Source organism: Clinocottus analis, unplaced genomic scaffold (assembly GCF_023055335.1).
Source record: "Clinocottus analis isolate CAN_PGR_092001 unplaced genomic scaffold, fCliAna1.0.p SCAF_17, whole genome shotgun sequence".
NCBI classification, from domain to species: domain Eukaryota; kingdom Metazoa; phylum Chordata; class Actinopteri; order Perciformes; family Cottidae; genus Clinocottus; species Clinocottus analis.
The window spans coordinates 11,377,132-11,395,299 of NW_027175898.1; the positions used below are offsets into that span (position 1 = coordinate 11,377,132).

Sequence of the window (18,168 nt, forward strand, 5' to 3'; positions counted from 1 at the left end):
GGTTTCCGTTTATGTGTGTGGGCTATATTAAAGCCACATTTTTCCATCTGTGACTTTTCAATAAAACATTTTTTGAAAAAAAATAGAATTTTTTTTTGTTTTTTATAAAGTACAATCACATGAGCTACATTCCAACTGCAAGTCTGAATACTAGGCACGTGATAAGATTATGAGTTGGAAATTACCGACAAGTCATATTGTTTATGGTTTTTATTACCACTGTGACTCAACTCCGATTACAGTGGGCATCCCACACAATACCTCAATAAACATGTCCGGTTGCTATATAGCATTCCCAAAGGTCACCATTCAATAAAAGTTGTTTACATTTTTTTAATTACTCTTTTAGACAATTGCACTCAGGATCATAACACAGACAAGCTGAGTCCTTATGGGGATATTATAAAATGAGTGAATTGTATTACTTTGTCAAACCTTGAATAGCTTCCCACAGTACTGGCTGACCGAACAATAACTACGACATTCCCACGATCACTATATAAAAACAAAATAGCTTGAAACTTTTTTGAAGACAGTCAGGTTAGTGACCCCACAATAATCACTTCAAGCCTTTATAGGGATATAGGAATATGAAGGTAATATCTTTTAGTCCCTGAGACTCAATCCTTAAATGTGTCTGATTATGGTAGGCTCTTCACATTATGAGCGGAAATGGGAAGAGTGCTAGGGCATTCCCCAAGGGCATCGCAAAAAAAGAAGCATAACGTCTCTGGGTTGCTTGTTAAGACAGGCCTACACTAGTTGAACATGTTCCAATAGCTCACTGCTGGAAACTGTCCTAAACTTCCAGCAGCAGTTTACTACCATTTTTCTTTTGTTTCTACAGCCATGCCAAAAGAAATGTGTTCCCTAGAAAATTTAGACACACACACACTCTGTCTAATGTTTTGCTTGGTTGGGTTCAAGTCATCCAAATCTCCCTCCTCTAATTCCTCTCAAGATTTGACTGCTTTCATAAGCTGCGTCTTCATTTTGAACCCACTTGGACAATGCTGCCTCATCTGAGATAGTTCAAGTTAATGTGCTTCTGTTTCTTTGCCTGTGGGCCTCTGCAGCTGATCATTAACATGTTGTGGAGGGGAAAAGATGAGCATTTAAGCCACCATTTGTTGTTACAAGCAGAGGACCAGTTCCACCGTAGCAGATGTCTGTGAGTCAACTGAGAAAGCTGTGATGTTAAATGCTCGATGAAGGATAAAGAAATCCAGTTCTGGCTTACAAACAGCAGTTCAAAATCAAACAGGAATGTTTCTGATTTCCTTCAATATACTCTGCAGGCATTTGTTTGGCTTTGCATCTCTGTATGGTAATCTGCTGCAACACTAAAGTCCTTGTAAGGTGTCATTTTAATAACATAAGACCAGCTGTAATAATTCATAGCAGATGTCATTCTGGTTTTTACTCATGAGTCAAATCAATTTACCAGCTACAAAGCTCCCACAACATTAGTTTCCCTAACCCATGCAGCTGAAAAACAAAATCACCCCAATAATCAGATATGGAAGTCCTTTATTCCTCCGGCCCCTGAAGCTCCCTCGGATCATATTACAGTTTGTCTGGCTTTGTGATTCCACACCACAGCAAGCTGCTCAACCATCTGGTAAATGTGGAAAAAGTTTATTTTAAGATTTTGGAATTGAAAAATGTCTGTGGAGTCTTCTGAGACTATGTCTTTGTGCGTACCTGCAGGCGATCCACTCTGATTTACACACAGGCTCTTCTGTTGAGTGTAAAGTTGGATGTGGAGGGGAGTGTTTTGCTGTTATGGCCGCGGGGCCACGGGGACAGCAACAAGAAGGTATTAGACACGAAACTGACACTGTGGAAATACTGAACTGTACCTCTGCGCTCCCCCACATGAGCAAAGCCTTTCACTGAAATGAGTCACTTTTCCCAGATTGAAGGGGGGAAAAAAAGGCAGTGGCCAAGGGGGAAAAAATAATGCATACACAAATGAAACCACGCACACACACACACACACACACACACACACACACACACACACACACACACACACACACACACACACACACACACACACACACACACACACAGCACAGCACAGAGAGGGTTAAAAGGGCATTAGCTGTTTCCTGCTGGTGAGTTTGGGAATCCAGGCAGCTGGGTCCGTCTTGGGAAAGACATGGCCGGTGATTGGCCTGATGAAAGAGGAAAAGCACGGAAACCAGACAAGGTTTTGACCTGTATGGCACCGCAAACAGCCTGAAGGATGACTGCCAAACAGATATGCTGACATGTGAATTGAGCAATGCTCATTGCTCAATTCCAAGCTGAGGTTAGCTTTTGGAAGTGTGACACGCGGCGGAAGCATCCCTCAGGTTTCGCTCATGCGGCGATGAGTTGTATACTGGAATCGGGAGGCGGGAAAAGAAACCAGTCTCAACCATTCTGGTGAATTTGTTTAAATATGTCATGCAGCACTCTGTACGTTTTGTGCACTTTGGGAATTTATAGGGAGTTATTTGTTTAGTTTTGCCTGAGTCATTTTCTGGAGCAGCTGTGCTTCCCTGACCTGAGAGCAGTTTGTCCACTTAAAACTAATGTTCTTAATATTCCCTTCAGTCAAGTCGCATTAAAGATTAGTTTAATGCTGCTCGATGTTCTGTACCTGCTTGTTGCAGCGCTTCATCCCACATAAAGAGTAATAGTCAATCTAAGTGACATTTGTTAGGCTCCGCTGCACTGCTACGCAAAGAGGACACATTGAAATGACTTGTGCATCATTTTCAGACACATTTTAAAATCAGGATGGCATCCTCTACTCTGTGTCGGTGAAATATTTAAGATGGCTCTTTTCACGGCTGCCTCCTTTACATGGAGTGAAAAATTAGAGATGTCTCCGGCATCACTTTGTACACAGTTCCTTGTAATTATGTGTGAAGTATTTGGCATCATTCAATACTTTGGAATCTTGTTTTGAATTGAAAAAGAGTTTGTGTGGGCTTTGGTAAGGAGCGTGCGCAGACCAAGCTTGTCCTCACGGACAAGCCAAAGAATCCACGGGGTTGAGATGTTAATGCCGTTCCCACTCCTCCAGTACAATCAGTACTTTCTCCCACGTGGAGGCCGAAGCTACCGTCAGAGCTCTACCTGGCAGTGCTTCTCCCTTTGGCTTCCTCCCGCCCTTTCTCTCCGCGCACCCTCCATCCTCCTAAACTCCTGGAAAACAAAAACATCCTTCCGGCCTGTGAAGTTAGACGAGGAACGCTGCAGGCTGTACGAGGGCAAACATGGAGATCTGACGTTAGAGGAATGGAACGGTGCGAGGGACCCTTTTGCTTCGACCACCGGCTGCCTCTCGTCTCCCGACACGGCCACGCGGCTGCTATCCACTCACACTCTCCCCAACAGCACTCTTTTAACAGTCTATTTTTTTTGTTTTGTTCTTTCTCCATCTCGCGGCCGCACTAATCAAACGATGAATTCATGTGGTTTGTTGTTTACACTCGGCAGTGTGAGGCATGAAACACACACACACACACATCAGACGCTGGCTCCGAACGCTGCATGAGGGCTCACTGGAGAGGAACACATGTGTCGTTGCGGTCGAGCTGACATGCAGACGTTACTTCAAAAAATGTGCACAGCATATGAGGCGTGCCATCGTTTGAGACGCCACATGTGTGTGTGTGTGTGTCAGTGTGTGTGTGTGTGCTGCGAGCAGAGAGTACCAAGGAGCGCACGTTCGACACATCAGTGTGAGAGTTGCTCGGCGGTCCTCTGTAATTTCGTGGAACTCGTCACATTCACAGAAGGTGGACTGTGTGTTTATACGACGAGGGGGCGTCTGAAAGCTCGTGTTTACGTTTCACTTGTCAAGCGAGGAATGATGTGTGTGTGTGTGTGTGTGTGTGCGCTTTGCTTCTCTCGACGTCGTGCTCATTTCTCATTATCGAACAAGGTCAAGTGTGACAATCCTCTTTGCTAATCTTTAGGTGTGAACAAAATAAATGTATTTCGGCCTTCAGTCTGGTATCGCTCTAACCTGCTTGTGTCTGATGGGATCTCGCTCACATGTGGCCCCTAACCAACCACATTAGATGCACAAGAGCTACATCTTTGTCATGAAGATGACCTCATTGTTGCCTGTAAGACACCGACGAGACACGTTTCAAGGCTATTGCACACTTTCTAAGGCATGTCTGTCGGTGGTTGTCAAAACGCTTCATCCAATAGGTCCAGAAGATCTTTCAGATTATGGAAATAATTCATATGACCTTTTACTGATGTAGAATGATCCCTACAAATAACAGCTCACACTGATGTCATCTGTGACAGTTTTGCCTTTTTTTTATGTGAATTTTGGAATATTCGTTTGCCAAAGACAGCCACTATAATTGGATGACATCATCTGAATGCCCAGCCAGCCACAACTTAAGTAATGACTTTCATGCTCAGATCAATCATTTTCCATTTATAAAACATAGAAAGAAAAATGTGCTTTCAATCCCTGTTCTTAATTATCCATCAATAACATGAAGGCGGTTGTTCATTCAAACACACTTTTAAATTTAATATAAAAAAAATCAATATCTAATTAGATTCAGACTGTGGGTTTATGAGGAAAAGGGGAGGTCTTGTGATAATTTACATTTAATAAAACTGGCTGGACAAGACTCCACTCTTTAAGCAATGTATATGCCGATAACGTTAGAAAAACTGTCCATTGTAAATGTTAATGTTCTACATCAGGGAAGTACAAAGAGAACACAATATGTGACTAACTGTAGCTGTGAGATGCGTTTCTGTCTTCTCTTCTCTTTCCCCTCACCTGCTAGCATGTAGCATGCCAACACTGGAGTCACATTTAATCTCCCTTTGCCCGCAGGCTGCAGCTTAACTCCGAAGTGAAAACAGGATTTCCAGAAGAAGAACCTCATCGTGAGTCAAGGCTTATACTCTGGAGTGTGCTGAAGGGAGATTTTGGAACAACTCGCTTGGCAAAGGACTCTGTAAGGGAGCCAGGCACCATTAAATACCACAAACGACATCCATCTTCATCATGGGAGTAAGACAGCTGAGTGACAGGTGTGTGGAGTGTGTGTTTTTGGGTGTGGTATTCTTCAATACACCGAGTCACCTCTGTCATTATGAATGACTTAGACATCTGAAAGTCTTGTTGGAGTCTCTCAATCTAAATATATTGAAGTCTCTTATACACCACATATCTTCATCTGTAAGTGCAGCGCTACAAATGTTGGAATCCATAACACACCTGTTGATCTGATGTTTTTACAATATTCATTTTTATATTTCTCGACCGCAAGTCTCTGTCTGTCTGAGTCCTCCGTCCTCTCTCCCTGCTTTTCACTAGCCCACTCTGATAAAAGCAGATAATTTGGCCCGATCAATGAGCACAGCCTTCTGGGAAACACAAAGAGCCCGGGATCCAATTTCATTTTTGCAAGTTCCATTTGGTCTTTATTGTCGGCAGGACAAGTGGTGTCACACGCTGTCATGGCTGTGATGCCACAGTGAGATAATGTGGAGCTACATGGACGCAGGGGGCACTGACTGACTTATTTCTTATTCTGTCTTGAAATCCAGGAACAACTTAGGGCACACAGGTGGTAAACATGTGAATGGAGATTGAGGGAGAAGGCACCAATGAGGTCCAAGATGGCGATGATGTTAGAGGCCCTTTTAATTGCATTGATCCAAAGGGATTGATTTAAAGAAAATTGAATTATCTCACAATGTTACACTGGGGCCTAGTTCATACTAAAAACAGGCCTTTTTTAAAGAGAAATTTGACGTTAGTGTCCAATTTGTCCCTCTTCTCGCTTATTTTTTATTTATCTTTTTTCAAAAACAAGATTCTTATTGATTCTTGCAGTGTTGACAAAACATCTCCCAGCATGCCTCTGTTCCTTCCTTCTCAAACAAGTCGGCAGACTCCCACCACGGCCCAGGTAAAGACAGGTTCTTTCACCACCACACAAAGGGAGAAAAAGGAATTTGACCCAAACAAAAGCCGTCCCATGAATTGCATTAACTCACCTGAAAAACAAGATGCACAAAACAGGGTTTAGCGAGCGAGTCAATGCAAATTAACCAATTTTGTGCAACAGTGCTTAAGGCCAAAGGGTTCCTGGAGGAAAAGTTGATTACTTCAAAAAAGACTCCCACAGCAAATAGCCCGAGAGAAGATTCAGCTTGAAATGCCACGTGAGCTCGAACACACAACAAGTGTCGCTTTAGCTGCACACAATGTGTGTATACTTGTGTACTGTGTGCATGCATGACCGTACAATTATTGCGCGCTGCAGAAATTGATGATGCCAGCGCCTTGACTCACAACAAGCTCATCTCTATGAACACCATGTGACATGACCTCATCAGATGACAGGACACCCTCCGGATCAGCTCTGAGACTTTAATGACATGCTTATAATTTCTGCAACTGCATGCGTGATGTCCTGGCAGAACTAACAAGGTGGATGATCTCAGGTTTCTAGTCATCAAATGTAGTGTCAGATGTTGTTTGTGGTTGAGACTGTTTTCATACGTCTATATAAGACAAGAACAGAAGATGGATAACCTCTTTTTGCGGCAATAATTGAGACTTGCAGTGTGTAATTTAACGCTTAAGACCTTAAGACAATGACCAATCTGTAAACTTCTTTCCAGGAAACCTCCCTAAATTAGAATCCCCTCACAGCTAGAATACACTAATACCAATCTGACATTCTCATGGATTGATTGGTGTCGAAAAAATGACGGGATTTTGTGATTTCTTCGATTTGATTGGTTTTAACCTTTGAACCACAAAGAGCTTTGACCAGATAAAATGTTTTCTAGAGGATCAGTTGAGCAGCTCCAGAGTGTAATTGATGACATCAAGATAAAAGTCTTGGCACTTGTCAGTGTTTAGCCCAGACTGGGCCTTTTCCATGGAAACATATTTAGACGGAACTGTCCAAGATAATGGGAATAACATGTGTGAGTTCTTTTTAGGGTGGATTTCTTCATGCTTAATATGTGAATCCAAGAGGTCAAGCGCATAAACCCATAAAGCCCATAAACTGTGTGTTGTGATGTGCTCAATAGTGTTTTCTCAAGAAAAACAATTGTAAAATGACCGTGGATCATATAATGTTTACAAATGTTGTTTATTTCAGGGGGAGGGATTTGTTCATTATCCTAATCATTTCTGGAGCAATGAGGACAAATAGTGTTGCTCTGCTGTGTTGGCTTCCAAAATGGTTTGGCTTGCAAAACCCACGTAAGGGAATTAATGCGGCAGACAAATACTGGAAACACATCAGACTGCACAGTTAACAAACTCCATGCCATTTTTTTTTGTCTACAAGTCTACAGCAGTGAATGAACGTCCGTATCAAATGTGCTAAATGTCATAGTAATCCATCCAATGCTGGAGAGACAGTTCACACACAATGTTAGAGGAAAAGTCAAGGGTTCACCAACATCATTAGAAGTTATCATCTGGGGATCATGAATGTATAAAACCCGCTGGTGGCAAGATGAAGAGTCAGGGAATCTCCAGTAGATTCATCCTCCAGGGGAGATGAACGCCTGTACAAAATCCCATGAGTAATGCTGCTGCAATAGTAACCGAGTGCCATGAAAAGTCAGTACGGTGTATCCTCTCAGGCACCATGAATGGCAATGCATGGTTTGAAAGAAAAAAAAAAAGACGGCAAGCTCTTCTCACTTTCTACCATTTATCTCAAGCTCAACACCGAAGAGAAAAGAAAGTTTCCTTCAAAGAAATGTCAACACTAATCCGGAACCAGCGAATCAGTACATCTGCTGTCCAGACATTATCGAATCACTGCAGTCCCTGCAGGCCATGGGTTGGATGTCAAAGACACTTTCCTCGAGAGCGATCCCCATGACATTAACAATGGCTTCAAGCAGCTGAGACCCTCATGAGGAAAGCAGAGCCACGCTGCTTGAACAAACTGAGCTTCATGCACTTGGTTCAACCAGGAAGCTGCTGTGAATGGCAACAGGTGCGGCCTGGTTCCCCGTGTATTGTGTGACTTCTTTCAGGTTTTCCCTTCCTGCATGTCAATTGTTCGTGAGCAGCGCGGGTCCAAAGACGTCACGCTCAAGTCTCCTGGTCATCCGCCCCCGTCCTCTCGAGGGGCCGGAGGAATTCCACGTCACGAGGCGGAGCCACCAAGGAGACGTCTTCACCTCCCCGTGCAAGCAGTCCACCGTTGCAGCAGCACACTGTTCCAGCAGCAGCACGCCGTTGCAGTTGCAGTGCAGCATCAGCCGCTGTACAATTTCAATGAACAAATAAAATACTAAAGGACATATATACATGATCAGATTTCAAAGAATGGGCCATCAAGGCTGGAGTGTGCAGGTTTTTTTGATGAAGTTGACTTTATCATGCTTGTTTGTTTTTGACTGCAATAATACAATGACGATATGTAAATTGGAGTCCTTGACGGCTCAGTCATCTTTCTAAAACCTTCCATAAAAACCTTATTATTCATCATTATTCAGCAGCTCCCCAGTGATCATGGCCACCAACACCTTCGTCGCCCAGCTGCTCGGCAGGTGACAGACGGACGTGCGCCGTGTCCGTAGCATGCAAATACACAGACTGTCCGCAGGTGCTCTCTGATCTCATCCCCTCGTCAACCTGGCACTTGGTTTTCTGCTGGGACGCCAGGCAAACATGTCAGATTTGGGCAAAGAAACATTCGGAATGCACCGAGAAGACGAGCAGGACAAGGAACACATGTGGATGGGCACTGCCCTCTAGTGGAGAAACACAGCCAGTGATCATGTAGTGTGTTTGCAGGAAGTGTGTGAGGATACGCATGGTGTCATACTTGAGAAACACAAGACAATAGACTTGTTTCCTTGAGGTATCATCTTTCTCAGTAAAACTTGGTCTCCATTACTGTATGTTGTAATTTATCTCCAACCCTCTTGGTCTTACTTTGCTTTATGCCAACTCCATGCACTTTCATCAACAGGATACGTTTTTCATGAGATTTAATTCAGTGATTTACAGCTATGTTTTTTTTTATGGGTGGATGTTCTCAGGTGAGCGCTGATATGTGAGGACCGGACGGAGACAAGAGCAAAAGCTGTTTGTCTACGAGTTGATTATGAGAGGCCTTGAAAGGCCTTATATGTATGAGAAGGCCTTCATAACTAAAACAGTGATTCACAATGAACTTACTTCGCCTAGATACAACATAAGCTGGATGACTGAAAACCTTAAAAGGATAGGGCAATAACAGTCATGAAAACAATAAATTCATCCTATAAATAAAGATAACCTGTGTTTTGAGTTATGGGCCTGTGTTATTCGTTTCTTCCATAGACCTCTATTAATGTCCACAAAGTGTTTAAACCAGTCGGAGTCGTGTTCTGGATGACACGTTCCTTTATTACAAACGCAGGGAGTTTTTTCTCCCGTTTGAGTAAAAGTCGCAGAGCCAGTTTGAGTAAATTGAGCTGTTCAGCCGCACTAATGCATTGTTCATTTTAGTATTTTCGTTCACAATGACTGAAATGAGAGATGACGCAATTATTAAATAAAAATTACTTTATTTTTTAAAATAAATGCATTTTTTACAGTCAGAAAACAGAGCAGCAGGACATGCACCGCTGCTCCCGACACTGGAGGCAAACAAAAACAACATGAGAGAAAATAAAAACAGACCAGGCGTAGTTTTCTGTTCACTTATGCTGATTCGTCTCAAACTCCAGGGTCTAAATGTGGGTCTCCTTCATATGGACATTATTAAATGGCACACTTCAGTTGTGACACAACCAGACAAATAGGTGAAGTATATTTAAAAAGCCGCAGAGCAAATCAAATTTGCAGCAAAAATTAAAGTATTACGGTCAGTCTAAAGAATGAGCTAAAAAACACAACTCGGGGCCACAAATGGACAGAAGAGAAATCAGAAAATGCATAAAATAAAGTGGAAATGCAAGAACAAAGAGCACATTGAGAAGGCATAGGTATTTGTATCTTTAAAAAACAATTATAATATGTACTCGACAAATATCTTATTCAAACCTGGAGTTTGAGACTAGTGTTATCTTCATATATATTCATATTTATCTTCATCTGAAAACTCAGTAAGGACACAACATAAGCAGGCACAAATCTGAATAATACACTTGTTGACAGATGGCTTCTCCCCTCTTTTCTGAAAGGAAAAACTTCCAAACCCACCCAAAAAAAAAAAGCAGAAAAAACTGTACAATTCTATAAAATGTTTGTGTTTTTACATTAGTTACAAAAAAAATAATACTTCATTTACTGATCCTTCATACGGAGGACAGAGTGACAAAAAAATAAAAACATTGCATATTCATTCTTTAAACTCTGACCTTTTGCTGGTGTGTAATGATACAAATTATAATAATACTAATAATACTATATGGTGTGAGAGACAGAATGGCAATAACGTTAAAAGTTGGTACAAGGAAGCGATGACTGTTCCTGTTGCGTAGTGTACATGCACTGAGCAATGAGGAGTCAGGGGGTTTCAAAGATTTGGAGGCAATGCTGAGCAGTTTTTTTAGAAACTTATAGCGTTTGTCAGAACAGCTGCCATAAACAGACATGTTTTGGAAGATGTTCATGCATTTTGGCACATTCCTTTTGAATGCCAGGTCAGAAGATGAAAAACATATTTTCTCAAAAGTTGGGAAATAATAATGGACATCTTGAAAAGACAGATAGCTTCATGTTGAGGTTTCAAATATTTTTTCAAACAACCATGTGAGATATTTTGAATGCACATGAACATTAGGGACATACCGTAGTTCAACATATCGACCACAAAAGTAGTTATTAAAAACGTGTTGTCAAGAAACATCAGATACACTGAACACCAGAGCTAATGACTCAATGAGATGACTTTTGATTGTTTAAAAGAAATCCGTTGGAAAATACTGTCAAACCCACATGACACTCGTCCCAGTGCCTTGAACTGTAGTGTTTCTCTAGACATGCTCACTATACGCAGCTTATTAAACACAAAACAAAAAGCAGACCCTCACTGTCACACCCGTCAGCTAATACGATGAGATGTCACGAGAGAGACTCGACACAGAGGAGACGATCGCTCCGGACGAGCTCCGAAAAACAAAGAAAAAAACGGACATCAAGAGCAAAAGGAAATTTAACAACAGCTTATTCATCAACAGGACTGTATACTGTAGAAGTGCTTACATGTGACTTCAAGGAGATTGAACCCTTCATAGAGTGGACAGGATGGATGTGTAGCGCTGCAATCAGTGGCCTCAGCTGTTCAGAGATAGCATTTTGATCGGACTCTTTGATAAAGTCTGTCTTTTAGGATAAATAATTCAATACAGCTGGAAGTATCAGTGGCACTGTGATGTTTTAATGACAGTTAGATGTCAGCTCAAAGAGGGGGAGGAGGGAGGACTCTTTGGGATTAAATCTGGCGTTTGATTGGTTTAAAAAGGGGTGTCATGGACGTTAGTTGATGGCCATCGGTCCAGGAGGAGAGGAGGCAGGAGGACGTAGGAGAACAGCGGACCTTCCCGGTTCAGGTTTGTGTTGCGCTTTTGCTCAACAACATGGGTTAAAGTCCAAAAGGTCATCTTTACTGCATTTATCAGACTATTAGTTTTGTAACAAAAGACATTGTCAGCATAAATGCAAAAACAACTATAACAATGAAAATGGTGTCAGGTAACTGTAGCGCTGCTCTGGACTCTTCGGCACATCTCCAAACAATTAATGAGACTGAGAAATACAACAAAATGAAGCCCCATTCACGGTGGTTGGACCCCCAGCCTCTCCCCTCCTGGTGCCGGACCTACTTGCTTGGGGCAGCTCAGACCCAGCCGCTGGTCAGCTTGTAGAACATCTCCTCATCTAGGGACTCGTTCTGGTCCTTGGCACGTGTGGACAGGAAGATGTAGCCGCCGATGAACTCGTGGACCACCTTGCAGTCCACCTCGGCACAGATGAAAGACAGACTGGGCTCGTCTGCAAATTCCACCGTCACCTGAGCACACAGAGAAAAGCACAGCAGTCATGCGTCAATGAAAACTGGCAAAAAAGCAATTGTTCTGATAATAATACCAACCTATTTAAGTAAAAATAGTCATATTACTCATTGAGTTCCCTACCATCTTGATCTCCCAGTTGACGTTCCACTGCTTCATGTTGCTGAAGCGCCAGGTCTTGATAGCATCTCCAGTGCTTGCATCCATGCGGATCAAACGGTTGTAAGTGATGCCGATCAGTTCTTCCCGCTTTCCACCCTGAAACCTGCAGAGAAGAAATAGAGAGTCCACTGAGAAATGACACTGGGCAGATCAAAAGAGAATATGAGTCACTACATACAGCTGAGGGGGCGATACACATGTGAAGACATATCAGCTTACTTGGCAAGAAAATGAGTCATTCCAAACTCAGGCAAGGACTGCCACGCCTGGATGAAGCGCATCTTGGCCTCGATGAGACTCATCTGGGCCACGTTCTGGTGGGCTTCAAGGATCCGGGCTGAAATCTGACAAAAACACAATCACAAACATTACACACGTGACATTTCAGCATGCTCCCACTATTTGAGCCTGGACAAACATCAACACACTCCTCAGCTTAAACAAACACACCCCATCACCAAACTTCAACCACCTGGTGCACCTAAATCCACACACACACACACACCCCCAGTGCGTAAACAAGCTGTGGCTAATTCCATGAAGCCATCAGCACACACACACACACACACACACACACACACACACACACACAGTGTCAGCCAATAAGCAGAGGGCTCTCACAGTAAAACTCTACTTCACACTGCTACAAAATGGACAGACAAACAAATATTAACCTCTGGTGCCAGTGAGGAGCTGGACTAAGGTTAATGTGCGAGTGTGTGAGTGTACATGCATGTGTGTGTTCTCAGACTGTCCCTACATCCTTTTTCTGTGGAGCTGCAGCCGGAAATGTAATCAATGAAGAGCAGGGTGACCGAGACATGCAGAGTAAGTCTAACTAATCCATCACTGTGAACCTCCCACATGTTACAGTCAGCTGCTAGTAAGCATTGCTTACTTGAGCTTAATTGGAAAATCAAAGATGGAAGAATGAAAAAAACACAACTAATCAACCCAATCAGGAATATAGATCATCTTGGTGCAACACTCTTTGATTCAATTGCATTACAAGAAAATAACTACACAATAAGCACGCTTGACCGTGATGGATCACTTCCCTTACCTCCAGCAAGTTTCCGTTCTACTTTTTCCTATTTTACCGACGTTATAGTCAAGCCCATAACTCAAAACACATTGAAGCTTCTCATAATCTAAAAACTTGTGAATTTAAAATGGTAAATGGACCTGCTGTTAAATGGGCTGAAACATGTCAAATCCATTTATTTTACTGACTATAATGGCTTTTGTATCATTTATCTTTGTCCCTCCTGGTAATGTAAAGAAAAGTATAAAAAATACAGATGTCTCAATGTTGTATAAATAGCATTTTATGTCATCTGCTCGTCTTATGGCACACTGAAAACATTCAAGCTAGTAACAAGTAACAAACCAACAAACAAACAAGTAAACCAACAGGAATGATTCTAACTATTCTACTGTGACTATCAGCCACTATGACATGTTATACAGCTGCACTACGTTTGGTTAAGTGAGGCAAACCGGACACAAAAAGTGTTCAGAGGTCATACACACATGCACATCCATGTATCTAAGGCTTTGGAGGCACCCAGTGGACACACAACTCAACTTACCAAGTCCCTGATAGAGCCTGGCTGAAGATGGGGAGGTGGGGATGGGAGAAGAGCACAGAGGAATGAAGGAGAAGCATACAAGAAGCGAGAAAAGAAAGAAAGATTGGACAAAGAGAACAAGCAAGTAAGATCAATGTCGAGGGAGGAAAGATCAAAAACAATAAAGTAGGAGGCCACAATTGTAATAAAAGAGTCTGGAGATCATGCAGTATTCAGCAACAACAGGGAGGAGTACAGCAGCTGTCAGACAATGTGTCATTTATTTGAAGAAAAAAAAAAGAGCAAGATTACACAACATTTGTGTGGTATTAGGTAAGAAGGCACTGGAACTGCACATACTTTACAATGGGTCATTAAATAATGACACTCCCACTTTCATCCACAGGATGGCGGTATGCATCAAGCAGCACACTGGGAGCGCCAAGCTGCAGGAGCGCCATGTCTCCACACTCCAGGAGTTTATTATTGTGTCCTAAATGCTTGTTTTCTCTTGTGTAAATGTATCGATTGTGGCCAAAGACCACACTGTTTCAAGAAATCTAAAAATTCCTGCGTGCGTATCTGCTGGGAGCTGCAGCACAGAAGTCTTAGGAGCAACAGGAAGTCCAGTTTAATGGGCGATGGGGAGGGGTCACAGCTGACTGAGAACAAACGGGCTTTTCCCAGACAGTTTTCCCGCGCAAGCATTCCCGAGCACGGCTCATTTCCTGATGCCCCACGCCCACTACAGGAGTGCACATGTGTGAGAGTGACACGGGCGCGCGCGCACACACACACGCACACACACACCTCTCTTTCATGTTGGATGCCTGGGGATACCCCCTATCGGACTGGGATTATGAGTGAGACTGGAGCCGGACCAGAAAGAACCACAGTCCCAGATGGACACACACCCTGCTGAGCTAATACCCCTGACATGTTTAAGGCCTTCCCCCGTTTAAACTAGAAGAAAAACAACAAAAAACACAATACAGGAGTTTTCTGACCATAGTCTAAAAAACAAGTATAAAATATATTGGGGGAAATCTCAGTATCGTGTTTCTGCTTTTGGGTTAAACCCAGGTTGGCTGGCTTCATGAGCCTTTCTTCACTTGGACTTTGGTTTGGTCCCTTCTCAGGGAAAAAATACTACTAGAGATGGTGAAGTACTTTCATGTTTTTGCCCCCCCCCACCCCAACTACATTTAAGTGATTTCCTAGCAACTAAAAAAACAGAGAAAGAGAGAACTGAAACAGTGTGTGGTACTTTTTTGTTATTTTGGATGAATTCTTATTTTTAGCAGCACTGTATGTGGAACTGAAGTTGGAGACTTCAGTTGATGTTCAGGGAGTAACCGGTGACATCAGTCCCATATGAATGAGTCAAGGAGGAGTTCAGTATCAAAGGGCTGGTTTGTATTGTGTGTTCAGCAAATGCATCCATCTTTTGGTCAAAATTTCTAGACATCTAGTATATTTCAAGGCCAGACCATTTCTGAGTCATCACTTACGGCACCAACAACCTCCAACTCCCCAGCAACATTCCCCTTTTCTACGACAACTTAAAACAAAACCAGACTGAGTGAATAAGCAATGGAGAGGCAACCCCCGCCTCCCCGCCTCCTTCACCCATCCCAAACTAACACAGCTATGGCAGTCGTGTACTCAGCTGTTCCAATGCACCCCCCCCTCCCGGTCTGTTGCTTACATGCAAATCTGCTAAGCACATTGTAGCATTTTCCTAATGTTTACAAGAAAGTTAATAGATTTGTAGGGCTTAATTTCCACACCTGCTTATGAAGATGTTTGTTGGTTGCCGGCTACTATCGCTCAAAAGTGGCCATGTTGTATTACCAGATTAACTGAGCACTTCCAAGTCCAGTGGCTATGACCTCTGAACTTTTATCTACAAGCACAAAGGCCGAGAGCAGAGAAAGTATCCGTTACAGTCGGACATGAGCAACGCTACTGTAAGCATGTTGAGTGGTTTGGACGTCTGATGTCCTGGTTTCCCCTCGGACAGAGAGGAGAGGAACAGAGGGAAGAGGAGGAGAGTAGAAGAGGAGGAGGAGAGGGAGGCTACATTCCAATGCAAGACAGGCCTGATGCCAGGAGGCGCCCATCTGTGAGGCATCAAAGCTGCTCCATCTAACCCCACAAGTAAACATCCTCACACAAAACACACAACATAGCAAATACCTTCCACGTGTACAGCAAACGGCGCGTTGCGAGGTTGTATATCTGAAACGCGGCCTGCGTGGCTTACCTGCTTGTTTTTGTACTTCTTCAGATAGCGCGGGGACACCAGGCATTCTGGGTTGATATCGGTGGTGATCGGCTCAATTAACTGAGGGTCAGGGTTCATGTGTTGCATCTTGAGGAAGGACAGGATGTTCTGGACCTCCAGGTTGTAAGAGCTGTCGGCCATAGTCTTCCCTTTGGAGGCCAGGCGACATGCAGCCATCCAGTGGGCGTACTGTTTCTCCTGGAAAGGAAAAGTTAAACGGCGATGATCAAAAACCTGCTAAAAAGGAGAAGAAATGATCCTAAATGGTGCGTTAACAGTCTTACCATGTCACACCGAAGCCAGATCTCATTCATGCCATCAGCCACTGGGATTAGCAACTTGATGTTGAATTTCTGAGCCGAGATGTTAACATCTGGAGTTACCTCACAACCTACATATGGAAGCCAAAATGAGAAACGGAAGAAGAGGGCAAAGTTCACAGCCATTCTTGGGACAGAAACAATAAGCATTACATTCTTGCATGGGCAAGAAATGACATTTTTGTGTGTGTGTGTGTGTTTGCACCTCTAAGATTCATTTGGAGAGCAGGTGTCCCATGTGCCTCCTCTTTACTCTTGTAACAGGAAATTGTGATGTCCTTGAATGTGCACCAGTACTGCTTGTAGCCCTTCAGTGTCAGTTTCTTGGGTCTGGAAAATATATGGAAGACAGTGGGAGATCATCAGCGAATAGAAAAGAGAGAGGAGGAAAAAAGAGCTTCTCACGTGCAAAGCCAAAATTGGATGTGAACATTAATGGAAAACCATTAAAGATGAAATGCCTCTTGATATCACCCCCCGCCCCCTATGGTTTATACATTTAATGAGACAATCACCCCTGGGGCCATCTGCCAGTCAGCAAAGGCAAAAAAAAAAAAAAAAAAGGGTAAAAATATGCTTGGTCCAAGTGGAATCACTTTGAAAAGCTCAAACTGAAAGCTCAGCCTGTAAATGTTTCTTGGCAAACAATGCAGCCTATTATACGATGCAAACCAGGCAACAGCGCTCTCATTTAGCCAGGAAATGGGATTTCCTGATTCTCTGAGAGCATGAACTGATTGAGGTCAAACGCAATCTTTGTACGCATTCATTCACTGTTATTTTTGTTTTTATTTATAACTGAACGTGCGTGTGGCCTTGTGGGGTCAGGTAGCTCTGGATGTGGACTTACTTAAAGACTTTGACATAGTCCGCTAGCTCAGGAATAGATGTGATGTCACCCTAGGAGGAAGGGAAAAACACATTGTTAGTATAAAACTATAGTATAGTTAGTATAAAAGCACTACAAGATGATGGCTAACCAAAACAATGACCTCAGGCTCAGTTTCAATAATCAGTAGGGTTTTCTAAAGACAACACTTTCTATGTAATATCTCAAAGTGCAGTTTCCTCTGATAAGCTGTATAAACTTAACAAGTTCTAGAGGGGTGACGGCTTTAATAACGGACACCTACATTTATAACTTATCCATGTAACATGTATCCTTTGTTGGGTTTGTTTGAAGTGTCAAATATCCCACAGCCCCAGGTTCTTGTCAGATGAAGGCCTCAAAGAACTGTGTGAAATGTAGCACTTTCATTGAAATGTATTGTGATTTCCCCTGTGTAAGTCTCTGTTAGGCTTTAGTTCCTGTTTAATACAGCTGATGAAAGGACACTTGTTCACAACACAGTAGAGAAATTAAGGACCAAACACACTGCCACGCTGCTGCAAATTAGAACAATAATAATGATAACATTATGAATTTGGAAGCCAGTACATGTAATGCACAACCTAAAAGTATTTCTTGCAGTGAGTGTGGAGCCGTAGCGACGTTGTCATACCAGTGTGTTGGACGTCTTCCCTCCTTCCAAAGTAATTTCCAGGTCTGACAGGGCTGCATCCACCTCATCCACCTCTTTCTCACTGTTATTCATGTGGTGGTCTGAAGACATGATCGACAGCTTGTTGATGTGGTACTGAGGATAAGAAAGAGGTAACCTCAATTAGGCTAATTGTTGCATCAGTTTATAAAAAGTTATATCATAACATGATAATTTCATTTAAATATCAGAATTTTTGATCAAACTCAAACACTTTTCACGCCAAGAAGTCCTCAAATGAATTGGTCTTATAT

At 42.7% G+C, this 18,168-nt stretch overlaps 1 protein-coding gene across 4 annotated transcripts in view; it reads right to left on the reverse strand.

Annotated features, from left to right (window-relative positions):
- Nucleotides 1-9,562: 9,562 nt before the first annotated feature.
- Nucleotides 9,563-18,168, reverse strand: part of fermt2 (FERM domain containing kindlin 2) — a 37,990-nt gene continuing 29,384 nt past the window's right edge. For 2 of the 4 annotated variants that reach the window (XM_068580999.1, XM_068580997.1), the window contains 9 exons: nt 17,876-18,010; nt 17,224-17,273; nt 16,579-16,703; nt 16,338-16,444; nt 16,033-16,251; nt 13,788-13,808; nt 12,415-12,539; nt 12,157-12,298; nt 9,563-12,032 (listed from right to left, as the gene is read on the reverse strand). In XM_068580999.1, coding sequence (XP_068437100.1) covers nt 11,859-12,032; nt 12,157-12,298; nt 12,415-12,539; nt 13,788-13,808; nt 16,033-16,251; nt 16,338-16,444; nt 16,579-16,703; nt 17,224-17,273; nt 17,876-18,010 — 1,098 coding nt within the window. In that variant the 3' untranslated portion in view covers nt 9,563-11,858. The remainder of the gene's footprint in view (nt 12,033-12,156; nt 12,299-12,414; nt 12,540-13,787; nt 13,809-16,032; nt 16,252-16,337; nt 16,445-16,578; nt 16,704-17,223; nt 17,274-17,875; nt 18,011-18,168) is intronic. The other 2 variants (XM_068581000.1, XM_068580998.1) reach the window with 1 other exon arrangement.